This window comes from Cinclus cinclus, chromosome 6, assembly GCF_963662255.1.
Source record: "Cinclus cinclus chromosome 6, bCinCin1.1, whole genome shotgun sequence".
Classification (NCBI taxonomy): domain Eukaryota; kingdom Metazoa; phylum Chordata; class Aves; order Passeriformes; family Cinclidae; genus Cinclus; species Cinclus cinclus.
Window position 1 is genome coordinate 5997620 of NC_085051.1, and position 16993 is coordinate 6014612.

General features: G+C 42.1%; 2 protein-coding genes across 2 annotated transcripts in view; one reads left to right on the forward strand and one right to left on the reverse strand.

Moving 5' to 3' along the window:
• Positions 1–4902: 4902 nt before the first annotated feature.
• On the forward strand, positions 4903–9880 carry SVIP (small VCP interacting protein). Its single transcript, XM_062494766.1, has 4 exons — positions 4903–5002; positions 5913–5963; positions 8194–8307; positions 9125–9880. The coding sequence occupies exons 1-4, from the start codon at positions 4940–4942 to the stop codon at positions 9137–9139; spliced, it is 243 nt and encodes an 80-aa protein (XP_062350750.1). The 5' UTR covers positions 4903–4939; the 3' UTR covers positions 9140–9880.
• Positions 9881–15736: 5856 nt separating this feature from the next.
• The window catches only part of GAS2 (growth arrest specific 2), a 74383-nt gene continuing 73126 nt past the window's right edge, over positions 15737–16993 (reverse strand). Inside the window, exon 7 of the mRNA XM_062495251.1 lies at positions 15737–15955. Within this exon, the coding sequence (XP_062351235.1) occupies positions 15737–15955 (219 nt within the window). The remainder of the gene's footprint in view (positions 15956–16993) is intronic.

Sequence of the window (16993 nt, forward strand, 5' to 3'; positions counted from 1 at the left end):
ACAGTCTCAAGTTAAAATGCAACAATAATTTAATCACAAATGAGTTTTACTTTTTAAATAATAAAATAGGCATGATAACTTTATAAACTATCAGCCAGACATGATTTATCCTTCCAGATTTATATGCAATAGAAATAATACAACTCCCTGTAATATCAAACCAGAACAGTAAATTGAAGGTGTGGCTATCAATTTGGGAAATACAGGATGTTTTTGTGTCAATAGTACCACCTGCTGGATACCAAGAAGATAAGAGGTAGAGACTAATCAACATTTATAAAAGTCAGATTATGGCACAGCTCAATACTAGTCTTGCACAAATGTCAGCATAACTAAACTGTTACAAATTAATAGATAACAAATTATCAGATCTTCAAATGCACTCCTAAAACCCTGCAGAATGGTCACGGACATTTTCAATATGCATTTTTCATTAAATCAGACATTCAAAACTCACTAAATATAATTAATCAGATGAATAAAAAAATCAAACCATTCAGCCTAGCAGCCCTATCTAAAAGCAAAGCTACTACTATCAATGACAATGTTAAGTAAGGTTTCCTTAAACTTAATTACACAACTAATGTGTTATATCACTATAATGCTATTTAGCAGGGTGGGAGGAGTAAACAAAAATGCCCACAAAGCATTAAAACAAGCAAATACCCCCCTCCCCCATCTATTACTACTGAACTACTGTGAAATCCCAAAAATAAGCAGCTATTGAAGGACCTCAATCCAAGTGACTTCACTGAAAGGTTAAAGCTTCAACAAGAAAATCATCAGCCTTGAAACTCCTCAACATCTAGCCCCTCTGACACAGAAAATTGTTACCATGTTTCTGCTACTTCTCAATAAACAACTTTATGACAAAGCTATTGTATTGTTTTTGCATGGCCTTGTTTTTGGTAGCAGTGGTGCCAACAGAGGTTGCTCCTGTGAGAAGCTGCTGGAAGCTTCCACCATGTCCAGCAGAGCCAATCCCTGATGGCTCTGATGATGGACATGCTGCTGGCCAAAACTGGGACAATTAGAGAGGCTGGTAATGCTTCTGTGATAATGTACTTAAGAAGAAAATCAAAACAAATTCACACAGTTTTTCTTCTAGTTAGAGGAGGAAGAGGAGGTGAGAATGTGATGGAAAACAATATGGCAACGCCAAGGTCAGTGGAGAAGGGAGGGGCAGGAGGTTCTCAAGGTGCCAGAGCTGATTCCTCTGCAGGTCATGGTGATGATCATGGTGAAGCAGCTGTGCCCCTGCAGCCCATGGGGATCCACGGGGAATGCAGAGATCCACCCACAGCCCATGGGGATCCATGAGGAGTGCAGAGATCCACCCACAGCCCATGGGGATCCATGAGGAATGCAGAGATCCACCCACAGCCCATGGGGATCCATGAGGAGTGCAGAGATCCACCCACAGCCCATGGGGATCCATGGGGAATGCAGAGATCCACCCACAGCCCATGGGGATCCATGAGGAGTGCAGAGATCCACCCACAGCCCATGGGGATCCACGGGGAATGCAGAGATCCACCCACAGCCCATGGGGATCCACGGGGAATGCAGAGATCCACGCACAGCCCATGGGGATCCATGGGGAATGCAGAGATCCATGCACAGCCCATGGGGATCCACGGGGAATGCAGAGATCCACCCACAGCCCATGGGGATCCATGAGGAATGCAGAGATCCATGCACACCCCATGGGGATCCATGGGGAATGCAGAGATCCACCCACAGCCCATGGGGATCCTTGAGGAATGCAGAGAGCCACCTGCAGCTTGTGAGTGAGGTGCCCATGCCAGAGCTGGTGGATGCCTGGAGTAGGATGTGATCCAGTGGGAGACCTGGTGTGTTGGTGTTGGTGAGGTGGTAAGTAATAAAGGGACCGGAATGACAGAAGAGCTAGAAACTGAAAGCTTTAATATAAGGAGAAATAAAAAGGGGTGCACAAGGGCGCAACATAAAACATAAACCAAAGCACCTGCTCACAGCTATTCCTAAGATATAAAGTCTTTGCTCCCTAGAAGTCCAATCTTCACAGGTCTATGTAGCTCCTTTAGAAAACCCAAAAGCTGGGGCTGAGGACACACTTACATGGACTATGATGGAACGTTCTAGAAACCTTCCAGCCCATCACAGAACATTATGTAGTCTCTATTTGCATAGTCAAGCCCAGTCGTAGTTCCCATAATCCTTTTCTTCTCCTCTACTTCTTGCCATAGCTGAGTGGATGTTACCTGTCTTGGCTTCTCAATGCCTAAGGTTCAGTGCTATTACCTGCTGTGTGGCTGTTTCCCAACTTGCATTTTCCAGAATGGACTGCTGCTTCTAACTGGAGCAGCCTGTCCTTGGAGGACTGTGTCCCATGGAAAGGGAAACCCCCATTGCAGCAGTTTTGGGAGGGCTGTGTGCCCGTGGGTGGAATTCACATTGCAGCAGGTGCAGCAGGGCTGCTGCTCGTGAGAGAGCAGTCACAGTGGAGCGGTTCCTGGAGCACTGTGTCAAGTGGGAGTGACCTCACAGGGAAAGGACTCCTCTCCTGGAGCAGTGGAAGAAAATCTCAGTGATGCACTACCAAAACTCCTATGCCCTGTCTCCCTGCACCTGTCGGTGGGAAGGAGGGAGGGGCTGGGGGGAGAGGGTGTTTCAAGGGCTTATTTTACTTCTCATTATCCTCCTCTGATTCTTTTAGATTGACTTTGCAACTTTAAATTGAGCCTGTTTTGCCTTTGAAATATTTCTCCCAGTTGTTATCTCACTCATCAACCCTCTGTTAATTTTTTTTCCTCTCTCTACTGCCCAGCTGTAGCAGGGCAGGGGGTGAGCACATGACTCTGGTGGGTGCCTGGTGTCTGGCCAGTGTCAAATCACAACAGTTATATAAGCACATTAAAAGAACAACTCATCTTTTCTGTTAGGTATCCAATACCAAGTCATACTTCCTTCAGAAAGCTGTGCTCTCTTTCTCCATTTCTTCTGTCTAAGCACACTTCAATCTTCCTCTAAATCCTAACAGATTTGCAGCAAAATCTATTTTAGTTATCTTGAGGGATTATAATCTGATGGATCCAATGGGTGACTGCAAGCAATGGAGAACCCTTCAATCCTTCAGGTCTAATCAAAAGCTTGACAAATACTGAACAGTTAATCCACAAAACAGCACCTTGATAAAAAAAATATATCTATAAATGAACTATTGCATAAATGCTTTCATTACAAAGCAGAAAATTAATTCCTAACACACTACACCATGCAGCAGGACAGTTGCAGTACCTCCACTGCAGCTCCCAGGACCATAACACAGCTCTCCTGCGTACAGTCTCAGACTCTCCAGTAAGGGCAGCAGGTAAGCCTCCTTTTCTCCACCTTCTAATGCACCTCATCACTCTCTGATTATGACAGTGAGACTTTTCACGGCCAGTTCAGAAAGCCGAGGACCATGCTGAGGCTTCTGCTAAGTACTTAGTTCAGCAACTCAGTAACCCCCTCTGATGATCTAACAGGCTTGAGAAGTGGGTCTGTATGAACCCCATGAAGTTCAAGGCCAGATGCAAGGGGCTGCATATGGGTCACAAGCACAAACAAGCTGAGCAAAGAATGGATTTGAGAGGAGTCCTCAGGAGAAGGCCGCAGGTGTGAGAAGCTCAGTATGACCCAGCAATGTGCACCTGCAGCCTACAAATCCAGCCACAGCCTGGGCTGCATGAAAAGCAGTGTGACGAGCAGGTCGAGGGAGGTGACTGTCCTTGTGAGAGCCCATCAGGAGCAGTGCACGGCTCTGGGGCCCCCAACATCAGAAGGACACGGACCTGCTGCAGAGTCCAGAGGGGGCCATGAAGACCCTCATAGGGCTGGAGCACCTCTAGTACAGAGACAGTTTGAGAGAGTTGTTCAACCGATAGAAGGGAAGACCCCAGAGAGACCTTAAAGCGCTTTTCAGTGCATACATACAAGAGAGCACAATAGTCAAGAACGTGCAGTTGTAAGACTGGTTTAGAAGAGGGAATGTCTTTAAACTGAAAGAGGGTAGATTTAGATTAGGTATTAAGGGGAACTTCTGTACTGTGACAGTAGTGAGGCAGTGGCAGAGGCTGCTCAGAGAAGCTGTGGGTGCCCCAGCCCAGGCTGGATGGGTCTTGGAGCAACCTGGTCTACTGGAAGGTGTCCCTCACCATGGTAGAGGGGGTTTGGAACTAAGTGGTCATAAAGATCCCTTCCAACCCAACCCACTCTCTGAATCTACCCCGGTCACACGACTCCATGCCAAATTACAGATGCAGGGAACAAACACAAAAACTTAAATTCGTACATCACAATAATGTATGACATCACAGGGTCGTGAAAAAAAAAATGCTAGGACAAGAACACGGGTGTAGAAAAGATATATCTTGCTCAGAATTGCCGAGGAAAACAAGAAGCTGGGCAGATGTTGCACGATCGTTAATGTAAAATACATTTTACACTCCTCACACAATCCTTGGGGATTAATGTATGCACCAACACTCAAATACAGGAAATGTTGTTGAATACGGTAATGCTGGAGTCTACGACAAATAAAAGGACGAGAAGGGTCGTTTCTTTTCTTTTAAGAAAAAATGGAAGAAACGGCCCAAGAGCCAGGAAGGGACGCCTTAAACCACCCGGGCCGAGCTAGATCTGCGCCGGCCCCACCGCCTGAGGTCCGGCAGCGCCAACGGAGGGCAGGTCGGAAATGTTCAGCGGGCCCTGACCCCCGCGGGGGCCGGGAAACCAACGGCACCGCTCTCCCCTCGCCGCCACCCAGCACCTTCCACTCCCCTCACGAGCGCGGGCCCCGTCCCCTCCCCGGTCCCCTCCCGGTCCCGGCCCGGGGCGGGCCCTGCCGGCGCTCGCGGGGCCGTGGGCGGGGCCGCCGCCGCTTCCTCCGCGTGCCCTGGGGGCGGCCGCGCTCGCCATGGGGCAGTGCTTGCCGTGCATGGGGGGCGCCGTCAAGGACGTGGTGGAGACTCCCGATCCGGTGAGTGTGAGGCGGCCCCGGGGGCGCTCCCCGCTCCCTTTCCCCGTTGTTTATCAGTGCCGCCTAGCGCGGGGGAGGACGGGGGGGGGGCGGTGACCTTCTCTCCTCAACATGGAGGGCAGGCCGCGGGGCTGTTACGGTGCCCGTGGAGGCAGTGGCCGTGCCGGGGAAAGGGAGCCCGTCCTGCGGCCCCCGGCCCGGGGTGGGGAGAGCTCTTGGGCCGAGGGCACCCGGGGCACCGCGGAGCTTGGGGCCTGGCGGCCCAGAGCCTGCTGCTGCTCTGCCCCGCGGATCACGCGTGGGCACTCGGGTGGGTGTACGGGGACCGGGGGTTTCTCGTGAGGCGTGTTAGTGCATAGTTGTGTCCAGCGCGACCCCCATTTTTACAAGAAATTGGAAAAGCTGGGCTTTTTTTTTTTCTCCAGTGCGTAGTGATGCTCGCTTCTAACTACCCTCTGCTGCACGGCGTTTTTCCTAGGGGAGTAAGAGCCCATCTCTGTGCTTCGTACCCCTGATCTGAGGAGTGCTTGGGGGAGAAGGAAAGGAGCCCGCTTCACCTGGGAGAGCAAGCATTCCCCTTTCCAGACTAAAAGGGCGTTTCATACACTGTGTGCCGTTTCACCCCAGCCTGGACTTTTTTTGAGTGAAGGTGCAGAACAGCTGAGTAGCGATTTCTCGTGGGGTTTGACTGTATATATGTCAGCAGCTGCTCTTCTGGCATATTAGTCACTATAAACACTTCGTTCTCACAGGCTGGCAGTGCAGAGGAACATGATGCTAATTGACTTGAAGTTGACATTTTGTGGGAGTTAGTATCACAGATTTGAGTTGTACTTAAGAATTAAGACGTTTTAAAAAATGCAAAAATTGTATTGAAGTAGAATTTCACTGTCTCTTACATTATATCTAGGAAATAAAAAGAAGACAACTAGCAGAAGCCGCTGAAAAGAGGCAGATGGAGGTAATGCCTGATAAAGTGTCATTTATTGAAATTATTTTTAGATAATTGGTTTATGGGGAGAATAGCTGTGGCTTCTCTGGTAACACTGGGTATCACGTTTGGATTGCAGGAATTGTCTTTAACTACTTTCCTAATATTATTAATGTTGTACATTTATACCTTTATATATATATATATATATATTAAGAATTTTACAGCTAGGTAGGTGCTCTAAGACTATTACAAAGTAACTGAGCTTGTTTGGATGGGAGATATTTTGCAATACTTTATAACACAACATAAGAACTGGAAGAGCAAGTTCAACATTATTTTTTTTCTTGGTCTAAGACTTGAAAACAAGAGATGGAGAAGTATTCAAACCAGAGGGGTCAAACAGTTGTTGCAGTGGCAATTTCAAGTGATAGTGCACTTGTCTTGAAAATGTGGGTTGTATGCACTTGCAGGTTCTGTTTATCAACAAGGCAACAGTTTGAACATGTTTATCAGCTCAGATTCCAGCAAAGATGTAGTATTAACTTAGTCTTTTGTCTTTTTAAGGTTGCCAAGCTTTAACTGCTTTGATATCTTTAAAGTTAGAAGAGGTAGGATACAAATGTTCTAGCAGAACAGCCAGCCTGTTTTTTTTTTCCCTTTACATACCTCTTAAAAAAGGCTTACAGCATATACTCTGTACTTATTGTAGATTTTGAATGGTGTGTTTTAGAGACCACAGCTGAACTGTGAAGAGAGGATTGTTATTTGTGTGAATGTTAGTGACATTACATATTGACTTAGGAATTGACTATATTGCATGGGGACCATGTTGACCTGGTTTGAAGGGAGTTTGGTAAATTACTGGAGCAACAGCTGAGTGATGCATTGGACTCCTTAAAACCTTAGATTTTGTCTCATTCGATGTACTTAAAGCAATCCATATGCTGTTTTCAGTCACAAATGTGTTTCAGTCACAGAGAGATTTTAAGCATAACTGTAGGAAATAGCTAGCTCTATAAAGCTTCCCTGAGAGGAAGGAGAAATGAAGCAACTAGCCTTGTGGGTGTCCTTGAAGCTTTGTGGGACCTACTATGCTGACAGAGAAAAATAGAAGTACCACTCTCTGTTACTTTCTGTTTTCTCAGAAGACAAAGTGATAAAACATCTACCAGGATTTTTCAGAACTGTTTTTGAGGTCATTTTAGCCTCTGAATGTTGGGTAATGGAGAGTTGTCTTGCAAGCAGCCATATTTAGTTTTGCCTTTGTGAGGGGACAAGAGAGTAGATCAGATGTCCTTCCTTTTCTACTTAGTGTGTTCCTGTACACTCTTGTTAGCTGCTCATTATCCCTCCTGAGGTCGTGTGAGTTGTTTTTCCTTTTGGGGTGCTGCAGACAGTTTGGGTACCTGACTCATTTGGAAGACCAGTTTCCTAAGAGGCAGAGAACATATGGTCTGAGTAGGTTGGTATTTGGTGATAAGATTTGTCTTAAAACCCACTGAGAATTGAGCTTATTGTCAGGACTTTGAAATTCAGGTGAGAACACTGCTGTTTCGCCTTGGTAGATTTTAGCATCTTTCATATAACTTCTACTGTGTTATTATAAGCCCAAACTTGGATAAGAATTGATTTTAAAAACAGTTTCTTTTTTTTTTTGTTTCTGTTTCTTTTTCATGGTGTTAACTGTCTCTAATTCTGATTATCCTGCCATTTAGTCTAGATCATCATTAAACAGTTCCCTCAAGGATGTGATGCAGGCAGATCATGACAGATTTTTCATTTGGTACTCCTGCTACCCACACACCCTGTAATATTTTGAAGGGTAGACTGTCATGCAGGGTATTTCTCACAGATCACGGTTTAAAAGTTGAATTTCTTCACAGCCTGGGCTAGCACTCCTAACACAGCTCTTTTTCTTCCCGGTTTTGTGAGGGTAAAAGTAGGCCCTGACACTGAAAAAAAATACAGATTAAAAATCTGTGGACTTTTGGGAAGGGAACTGGTTCTGCATCTGAGGATTAACTTCACCTGGATGTCATAACAAAGTGAAACAAAAACACCCTCCCTTACCTATGGACTAAGACTTCACAGAATGAGGAAATATCCTGAAAAGGCTACCTTTATATGACAGTTGCATTACTAATTGCTTCAGTCTTTTAATGCAAACTGCAGTTTGTAAAACAGTGTTGCCAACATTTGCACTTTGCAGTTTCTCTCCAGAAAAATAGCTAACTTACTCAAATCTTTTTTCTCCCAGGCTTCCTCTCGAGGTATTAAGAATGCTTACTCTGTAGAGCAGAAGAAAAAGAAACAGGAAGAAATAGAAAGAAGAGTTGCAGCTTCACGTCCTGGAGGAGAAGGAGGACTGAGAGTAAGTTTAAAAAGAAACGATATTATTCAACTGTCCATGTATTTACTGTGAAAATCCTGTTTTGTCATGTAGAAGATTGAATAACTTGAGGAAAAAACAAGAGGAAAGGAAATGGAATGGAAATGGAAGCATGTGTCATTATTATGCAGTGTTCTTAATGAGAATTCATCACTAGGACAGACAGCAGGGATGGCAGAGAGCTTTTTTTTTTTTTTTCCTCCTCCTCTTCTTCCTACTTCTGTACATCTATGATACATCAGTTTTGAAGGTCTCTCAGCACTGGGGACCTCATCACTGTGTTACCCTGTTCTCAGTGTCCCTCTTCAGTGCCAGTTGAGATTGTCTCTCTTCCTTCAGAGCTTATAGAAGATATTTGAACTAAGTAGGGTGATGGGTTTGCATTTATGTATGTGTCTCTCATTACAAAAGAAACATACCACGTTGGCATAAATATGGATGAAGTTTACTACTATTGCTACTCTAATGTGAACTTTACCTCAGAAGGCCAGGCAGAGAGTTTAATAAAGAATTGCAACCTCTCCAAAACAATAGATGTATCTGATCATTGAAACTCAGACTTTGTAAACCTTCATCTCTTGCCCTCATTACTGTATATGACTCAGGAGGCAGGAGTTTGTGTAAGTTGCCACTGATACACTGCATGTCCATCACTTGCTGGGATAAAAGGTGAATTTGGAATTTAAAGGTGAATGGAGGATTTATTGTAGCTTGACAACCTTATGGTGTTTGTTTGGTTTGGGATTTTTCCTTTCTTTTCCTTATCTTCATACAAACCTGTAGTTTTTTGTTTCTTTAGTGGCAGGTTGGATAACACATGACTTCTGAAGAGAAGATGATTGATGTTTACTGCCAATAACTTGCCAGTTTCTGCAGCCAAGTGGCACTTACTCATCATGTGGCTTTTGCTGTTTACATCTGAAAACTCAGCAGTACTTTGCCATTGTGGGACAATGGATGTGGAAAACATTCACAAAGAAACTTAAGAACCAATTCTGAACACTACAGTTTTGCCAATTTTGTTTTTTTTCCATGCATGTGTTATTACTTTCCTGTCAAGACTTCCTGTCAGCTGGAAGTGGCCTCCTTATGTGTAGTCAGTAAATATGTGTATGCTGTCTGCTCAGCTGATGTCTGTCTGTGTATGACTGGCCTGAGCAAGCTCAGGTGCCCAAGTGTTGGTTTTGATGCATATTTCAAGCTCTACAATTAAACTTTTCTCCAAGTCCTCATGTAGAAAGTTTGTCATATATATGTATTTGAATATGCAATGAGAGCATTTCTTTTCTGTTTCCTAATGACTCTTGGACTGCTTAGGAATTTAGTGCCTTTTTCAGAAAAAGAAATGTAAGTGTTATGGGTCCTTAAAAATTGAGTAATTTTGTGACTAGTTATAAGAAAAAATAGAAAACTTTATAAATCCTGTGTTCTTAGATCAAGAATGCTATTTTATTATGTGTGTAATAATTGTTCTCATTTTCTCATGTGGATTTCTTTTGAGTCTAAGTAAAATGAATACTGAAAGTTAAACATGAAATTAAAAATCCTGCTATTAGTTGTTTTCATTTATTACCACAAGAGGGCAATGCTGCCCTTCTCGGGATTAGGAAAACAGTTCCTATGCCATCTCTTTGCCAGTTCACTTCTAAAAGTTTCTGTGTTATCTACTTAGGTGGACTACTTACAGTGCAATAACATTTTATTTTCCCAGAGAGCATTATGCACATTATCCATGGGCTCAGTACTGCAACTGCCTCATTTCTGACTTGTCAAGACTATAGAGGCTTTTTTTCTCACCCTGTGAGCTATGTATTTTGTCTTTCATGTCTCAGTACTGCCCAGTAGTGTCCTGGGAGTGCAGTCTTGACACGGTGTCCTGGCTTAGCCTTCATTTTCCATATTAACATAATGTTTGGGCTGAAAAAAGCTGTGTCCTTGGCTGAGGACTGCCTTCAGTTTCTTTTGATTGCTGGCAATTGCTCTCTTCAGTGTATTAACTGGTCATAATAATTTTTTTAAAGTCTAGTGAAAATGCAATGAGTTATAAAAAAGTATCTCAGACATTAATTTGAAATGAGAATTTCAGTCTAACATCACAGTAGGTGTCCTACAAGACACTTAAGCAGCACTTAGATTTAGTTGGTCACTTGGGCTGTTTAAAACTTTAAACATTTTTCTCTTCATTCTCTGTCATACCGTTCTCCCAAAACCTCAAAGGGAGCAGATAACCATGTCTCTTGTCACCCAAGCCTCTGCTTGCATTAGTGCTATGAACACTTTCATTTAAAGCCATTGAAAGAACCTAGAGAAACCAGTCACTCTTCTCTCTCCCCATCCTTTATGTAAAAGCCAGAGCTGCCTGTGCTTCTTAAGAGACCTAGTTTTGAATGTTGGATTTATTCTACAGCTAAGGAATCACATCAGAGGATGTGGGAGTGTGTACTTCAAGATTACAAATCACCTCCAAGGCTGTTTTAAAAGATGCTACTGTACCATACACATCCAGTTGTCCAAATGGCCAGGCTCAACTGACTGGGAATTATTTGGGTAAATAAAAACACTGTTGGTTTAAGTTTTGTTTCAGTTGGGAGTGAAAGCAGAAACTACTGCCAGCAATCAGTAGTGTACAGCTGATAGCTATCAGACATGTACCATTAAACAGTAAGGCTGAGAGCCATGTAGGTTAGAGTTGCTGTCTTCTTACAGATGTTTTTCCTGTCTTCCTTATTGCTTAGTGCAGCACCAAGTTAAAGTAAACCACAACAGGAGTTTTGTCCTTATTTCCCCTAATCCTAGATGCTTACTTCACCTCAGAGGCTGTTAAAATGCACCTTTTCTCATAATTATCTTGACAGTTTATATTTTGTTTGCATCAAAGACTACAATTTATTTTTTTTCCATCTCCTGAAAGCAGTCTTGCACTTCAAAAAGTGGCAGTCCAAAGCCCAGTGTTGGAAAATTGGACTGGAATGCTGACTCTCCATGACTGTGATAGCATCATCATTGTTGCAGTAACAAAATGAAACCATTTGCTATGGTTTCCATATGACTAAAATACATAGATTAGGCTAGAGAGAGTGTTTGTAGCAGATGTCCTGAACTTTGGGAAGACACGGAAGCTGTTTCTCTACAAGGATGGGCAGCATCACAGTGGGCCCTGGGGAGCACATTACTTCAGCACATGGATTTGGCACAGTGACAAGACTCAATACTTGAGACGCAGCTCATCAGGCACCAGCAGTGCCTGCAGTTTTTCCAGAGTCTGGGAAAGCCTGTCCAGCCACACCAACATTTGTGTGATCCCACCTGTCTGTTCCACCTTACCATAGTCAACATGCCGCAGGCTAAGAAAGGAGGAGGCAGAGCAAAGAAGCAGCAGCACTGTACCTCTTTGTCAGGTAGTGTCAGGCTGTAAGCCCAAAAAGAGCCAAACCCTTGTCAACATTTCTAGGAGATACTTCTGTAACTCTGTGTTGGGGGTTGGTTCTTTCCCTTTTCCCTCTGTGGAATTTTCCCCATTGTCATGCTAAGATACCTGTTGACTGGGCCCTGGTGACAAGGGGGAGGGGAGGGAAGAGGGAAACCCCTCGATATCCAAACATCCAGAAGAGGAAGCGGAAGGCTCTGGCTCGGCCCATTTCCCCCTTGGAGTTGGGACGAGAAGGACGATCGGTGCCTCAGCCCCATCCCTGCCATCCCAGCGTCGGGAGCCATCCTCACTGCTGTCAGACCCTGCCCTGCTGCCTTCTCGCTGGAACCTGCCACCATCCAGCACTCTGCTGAGCACTGGGACCCACACCGTGAGCGGAGGGCTCTCTCTCCATCTCTCTCTCCCCCTGGGACAGCTCTGCCATCACCCCCAGCCCTCCTGCAGCTCTGCGGGACCTGCCCGCCCCCAGCACCGGGAACTGCAGCTCAGGGAAAAGGTGCCTGCAGCCAAAAAACACTGGGACTGAGTTACTGCTCTGTTTGTGGGTAATTTCATAGCTGCTGTTGTTCTTGTTTGTCTTGTTAGATATACTAGTACAGAACTGTTATTCCTACCCCCATATCTTTGCCTGAGAGCTCCCTTGATTCCAAAATGATAATAATTTGGAGGGACGGGGCTTTACACACTCCATTTCAAAGAGAGGCTTCTGCCTTTCTTAGCAAATACCTGTCTTTCAAACTAGGACACTCTGTGGCGTGGCAAACAGCTTGTCTTCCAGATCCAAAGTGAACGTGTGTAATGAATTCAGGATTGAGCCTTCAGTTACAAGAAACTTGCTGTACCTTCCCACACATACTGCCTTCTTATTTCACTCATCCCCACCAAAAATCCTTTAACTAGCTGCCATAGATTTTTGATAAAAAAAGGTGGTACTGTAAAGGAAGGAGCAATCATCCCTATAATAACGATGTGAAAAAACCCTATTCTCTATCAGTGATGTAAATAATCCTGCTTGGAAAGACATCTCCAGGTAATGTATTAATAACATGGTGACAGAATGCACTTCCTATAATGAGCAATAACAGATATCACAGTTACATTTTCAAACTAACTTTGAATGGCTTCCAGTATGATGAATCATATTTGACATTATCCAATAATAACGTTTTTTTGCAAATAATTTCACAGAGTTTATCCATCCTGAGATTAAGCACAGTTTATGCAGCTCCCATAGGGTTTGGTCTAGGAGGACTTTGAGAAAAGGCTTTGTTGCAGCTCCTATCACATAAATGTTCTGGCACTCCAGTCTGCTCAACATTCACGTTCAGCCAATTTGCACATGAAAATAGTTAAAATCACTACATCATGGAAGATGACCTAAATCTGTTCTGCTCCCATCCCTGCAACAAGGGCTGTAATCTTTGAGCAAGATTCTGCTGCTCAGCTCTAGCTTTATAATTGAGCCTAGGTTCCTATAGGTTCCTAACAAATTTTCCAATTCCTGCATTGCTAGAGGACCTAATATGCTATGAAAATACCATATTAGTGACACCTCCAACCCCTTCTTCGAGACTAACCAGCTTACTGCATTTTTTGTTTATTCATGCTTTCATTTCCTCCTCTGTTAATTTGCACCCACATCAATGCAGTCTAAAGCAGTAAGTCCCACCTGCATGTTTTTTTACATCAGGTGGTACTGGCAATAATCTGGAACTGGCAAAGTTGAAGTTTTAAGCCAGGAAGTGATTTCATGTGATTTTTAAAAGACCCTGAAACAAAAAACCCAGACTATTTTGATAGGTAAACTCCAAGCACATAAAGGGGTTCATGTTTAGTTTAAAATATTGATTTGGGTTTACTGGGACTGTTGAAGTTTACTACTAAAATGAACTTATGAATACCTTTTTTTATAATTATCTGCTCTCATTTATCTATATGCAAACACCTTCAGATATTTAAAAACCCAACATAATAATAACACAAAATTAGTCTTGGATGGTGGAAATAAAGGTTGAACTTTAAGATCCTGGAGGTCTTTTCAACCTCAATGTTCTGTGAAATCCAAGTAATTATGTTTAAATAAGCAGCCATTATTTCTAAGTAAACATCTCACATTTTCACGAGTGATTTTTTTTCCTTCCCTTTTCATTTGAAAACAGATCTCTCAGTGCTTATATTAAGATCATGATTTTTTTTTTTCCTTCAGTTATGCTACATTTTTTATAAAATGATGTTGTGGTCTGTTTTCTGCTCCCTTATGGAGGACATATGACAACTTCTATGACAACTGAGACTTCCTATGGCTTTTCAAAAGATTTATTGCTTGAATGTGTGTTCAGTCTTCCTAGAAAGTGTTTCAAGAGAAGAATAAAAGGCTGCAACTTTGGAATTATCTCCTGCTACTTTGGCAATTGTGAACTGCTTGTATTCAGCAGGCATTTTAGATGGTGAGGTAGACCTTCTCCACAGAAATGAGGTGCTGATTTTAATAAGGCATGGAACATGAAAGACTGTCTTGAACCCTTCTAGCCTACAGATATTTTGATGTTAAAGACCACAGGAGCAGATCATAAGACCATTTTTTTTCTAATTTAACATCAGAAAATAGAGAAAAATACTAGTCAGCACTAAAATATATATTTCAAGGACGTTTTTTTTAGTTTTTTTCCCTGCAAAGAAAGATTAATTTTCAATAACATTTGGTTATTTCTGTGTTATCTGTTTGCCCCTTTCTTTGTGCAACTTCTTAAGAGAGGAGCACACAGTGTTGTGTATTGTAGGCATCCAGTAGGTAGCAGCAAACTGGAGATTAGAGATTGCAAATAATAAGAGTTTCAAAATGTAAGAGTATTTTAAAAAATTTATTTCAGTTTTAAATTTATACAGTCAATGAAACAATCCTATAAAAAGATTTTTTTCTAGGATGTTACAAGGCACATAAATTACCAAATATAAACATAGAAAAGTAGCCAAAATAATGAACTAAGCCCACATACACCTTTAGCTATATTAGAGATGTTCGAATGATTTATGAGAATGTGAATCACTCTATTTACAGGGTAATGAATATTTCACATTTAACATGACCAACAACATTAAAAAGAAGGGGAAGGAAAAGCTCATATCCAAGAACAGTGCCACGTTTTGTGACTGCAGAGGGACTTGCATCTTCTGAAGCTCCTCCTTGGGTCTGAGGGCTGTGCACCTGTTCCTGCTTCCCTTAAGGGCTGCAGAACGTCACCTCACAGGTATGAATAACCAGCTCCACTGTCTGACAGAGGAAGGGGCCATCTTCCCACTTCCCCATGCTTCTGCACTGGGCAACTTGGTGAAAACCAGAGAGGATCTACGCATGGGTCGAACACTCAACATTGTGTTCAGCTTCAAATGGCAGAACGGTGTGAAGGGGTTTCTTGGGCTTTTTTTTTTTGTTTGTTTTCTTTAAGAAATGGCTTTGAGAAGTTGTTTGTCATGCAATAAGCCACATTGCTAGTTAAGAAAACAGCAAAACATACAAATAGTCCATTTTTATTTCATTTCAAGAGACATTCCAAATAATTTCCCCAAATACCCATTTTCCACCTGCATATATATATTTCAACTAGCCTAACAGTCAGGGATTCAAAGTAATAAGATTTTCATACAAATATATTTCATTGTTTATTTTCTTCCATTAACAGGATGCACTCCTTTATGTAGCTCTAAGTATACATTCACATATTAAAGAGTAATAATTTGGCTAAAAATATATGTCTATTTATTATCTGATTGTAGTAATTAGCCTATCAAGGGTAATTTGCTATAAAAGATACAGTACTAGAAATAAATAGTTCTAAATTCAATGATCTTCAAAATGGGGTGTCATTTCCAGTCGATGTTAAATTTTCCAAAGTCCTTTTAAAGCATTAACTAAATTCACTACACTTGGGAGAATAATTTGGACCTACATACATGAAGTCCCACTTATATGAGAAGCTTATTTCACTTAATCTCTTTCTTGGTTTTGTAGTGGGCAGAAACAACCAGATAATTGTCTGGATTCATGTCCCTGAGGTTTGGAGACTTGCTCTGGATTGGAGAAGTTTTCCCATCTACTCGGGAGATCTGAAGCATTCGGCAGGGGTCATGCTTCAGTAAGTAACCTGCAAAAGTCTCCCAGCCTCCTCCAACACGAACCATCACATGTTTGTTGTGCAGCATCTGAAATTACACAGGCAGGAAAAAGCACAAGCACACTTGAGAGGCAACTATTCGCAGAGAAATCACACTTTTTTTTTTTTTTTTTGCTGTAAAAATACTCCTTACTTTAACTGAAAGTCAAAAACATACGATGGTAGTCCACCTTACAATAGAAGGAAAGGAAAATAGTAGACTGTTTTAATTTGCATTTTAAAAGTAAATTTAAAAAACTGTAAGAAAATGAGCTGGTGTTTTAAACTGAAGATTTTCATATTTTATGTAAATAAATGCTGCACGTTTTTCTAGTCCTATAGCATGGAGTCTTTCTGTTCTTCATGTGTTTAGTAGAAATATGCCAGGCAACGTGAATACTTTTAGATCATCTTTTTTGAAAATATGTTAGTAAAGACACCATTTTATATTGTCTTGAAACTGGCTTTTCTTTATAGGAATAGTGAAGGGCAAACAACCAAAAAAATTTCCTCTATTTCTGAAAAGTTACCAAAAAAAATTTAAGAAAAGGAAGTTCCATTTATTTTAACAATTAAGTCTTGCTGAAAATGCATTCTAATAAATAGCTTACTGTTGCAATTAAAATAATCCAATGAGGTACATCAGAAGTAATTTATCTGGAACTGTTTAGAAACACCCGATTTTTTTGCCTAAATTCAAATAAATTTTTTCTCCAAGTGTCAGTGTACCTTGCCTACCCTTGAGTTCAGTTGGTGATTTTTACCCGTTTCTCCATGCAGAACAGTCAAACAAATACCAGTGATGTATCATAAAACAGTACATTCTGTATTTTATTGGTTTGTTTTATAACCAACATTGTAAATACCACATTGAAAAATGCTTTGATCAGGGTATCTCATGAAATGCTTAACAACATTTAACTGTAGTTTGGGAAATTAAAACTTGGTCCTGTAAAAGGTGTCTAGAAGAGATTCAACACAGCCTAGGTTTTAAACTTTGGATGTATGGCTGTGGTGCCTATATGGACATGTCCAAAAGCCCCTTGAGAGTAGACAGTATTTGCAGTAGAGACTTGCATAGCAGATA

Coding starts and splice junctions, on each gene's coding strand:
- SVIP (XM_062494766.1), top strand. CDS start 4,940: ATGGGGCAGTGCTTGCCGTGCATGGGGGGCGCCGTCAAGGACGTGGTG. Junction 5,003..5,912: donor TGGTGGAGACTCCCGATCCG/GTGAGTGTGAGG, acceptor CATTATATCTAG/GAAATAAAAAGAAGACAACT. Junction 5,964..8,193: donor CTGAAAAGAGGCAGATGGAG/GTAATGCCTGAT, acceptor TTTTTCTCCCAG/GCTTCCTCTCGAGGTATTAA.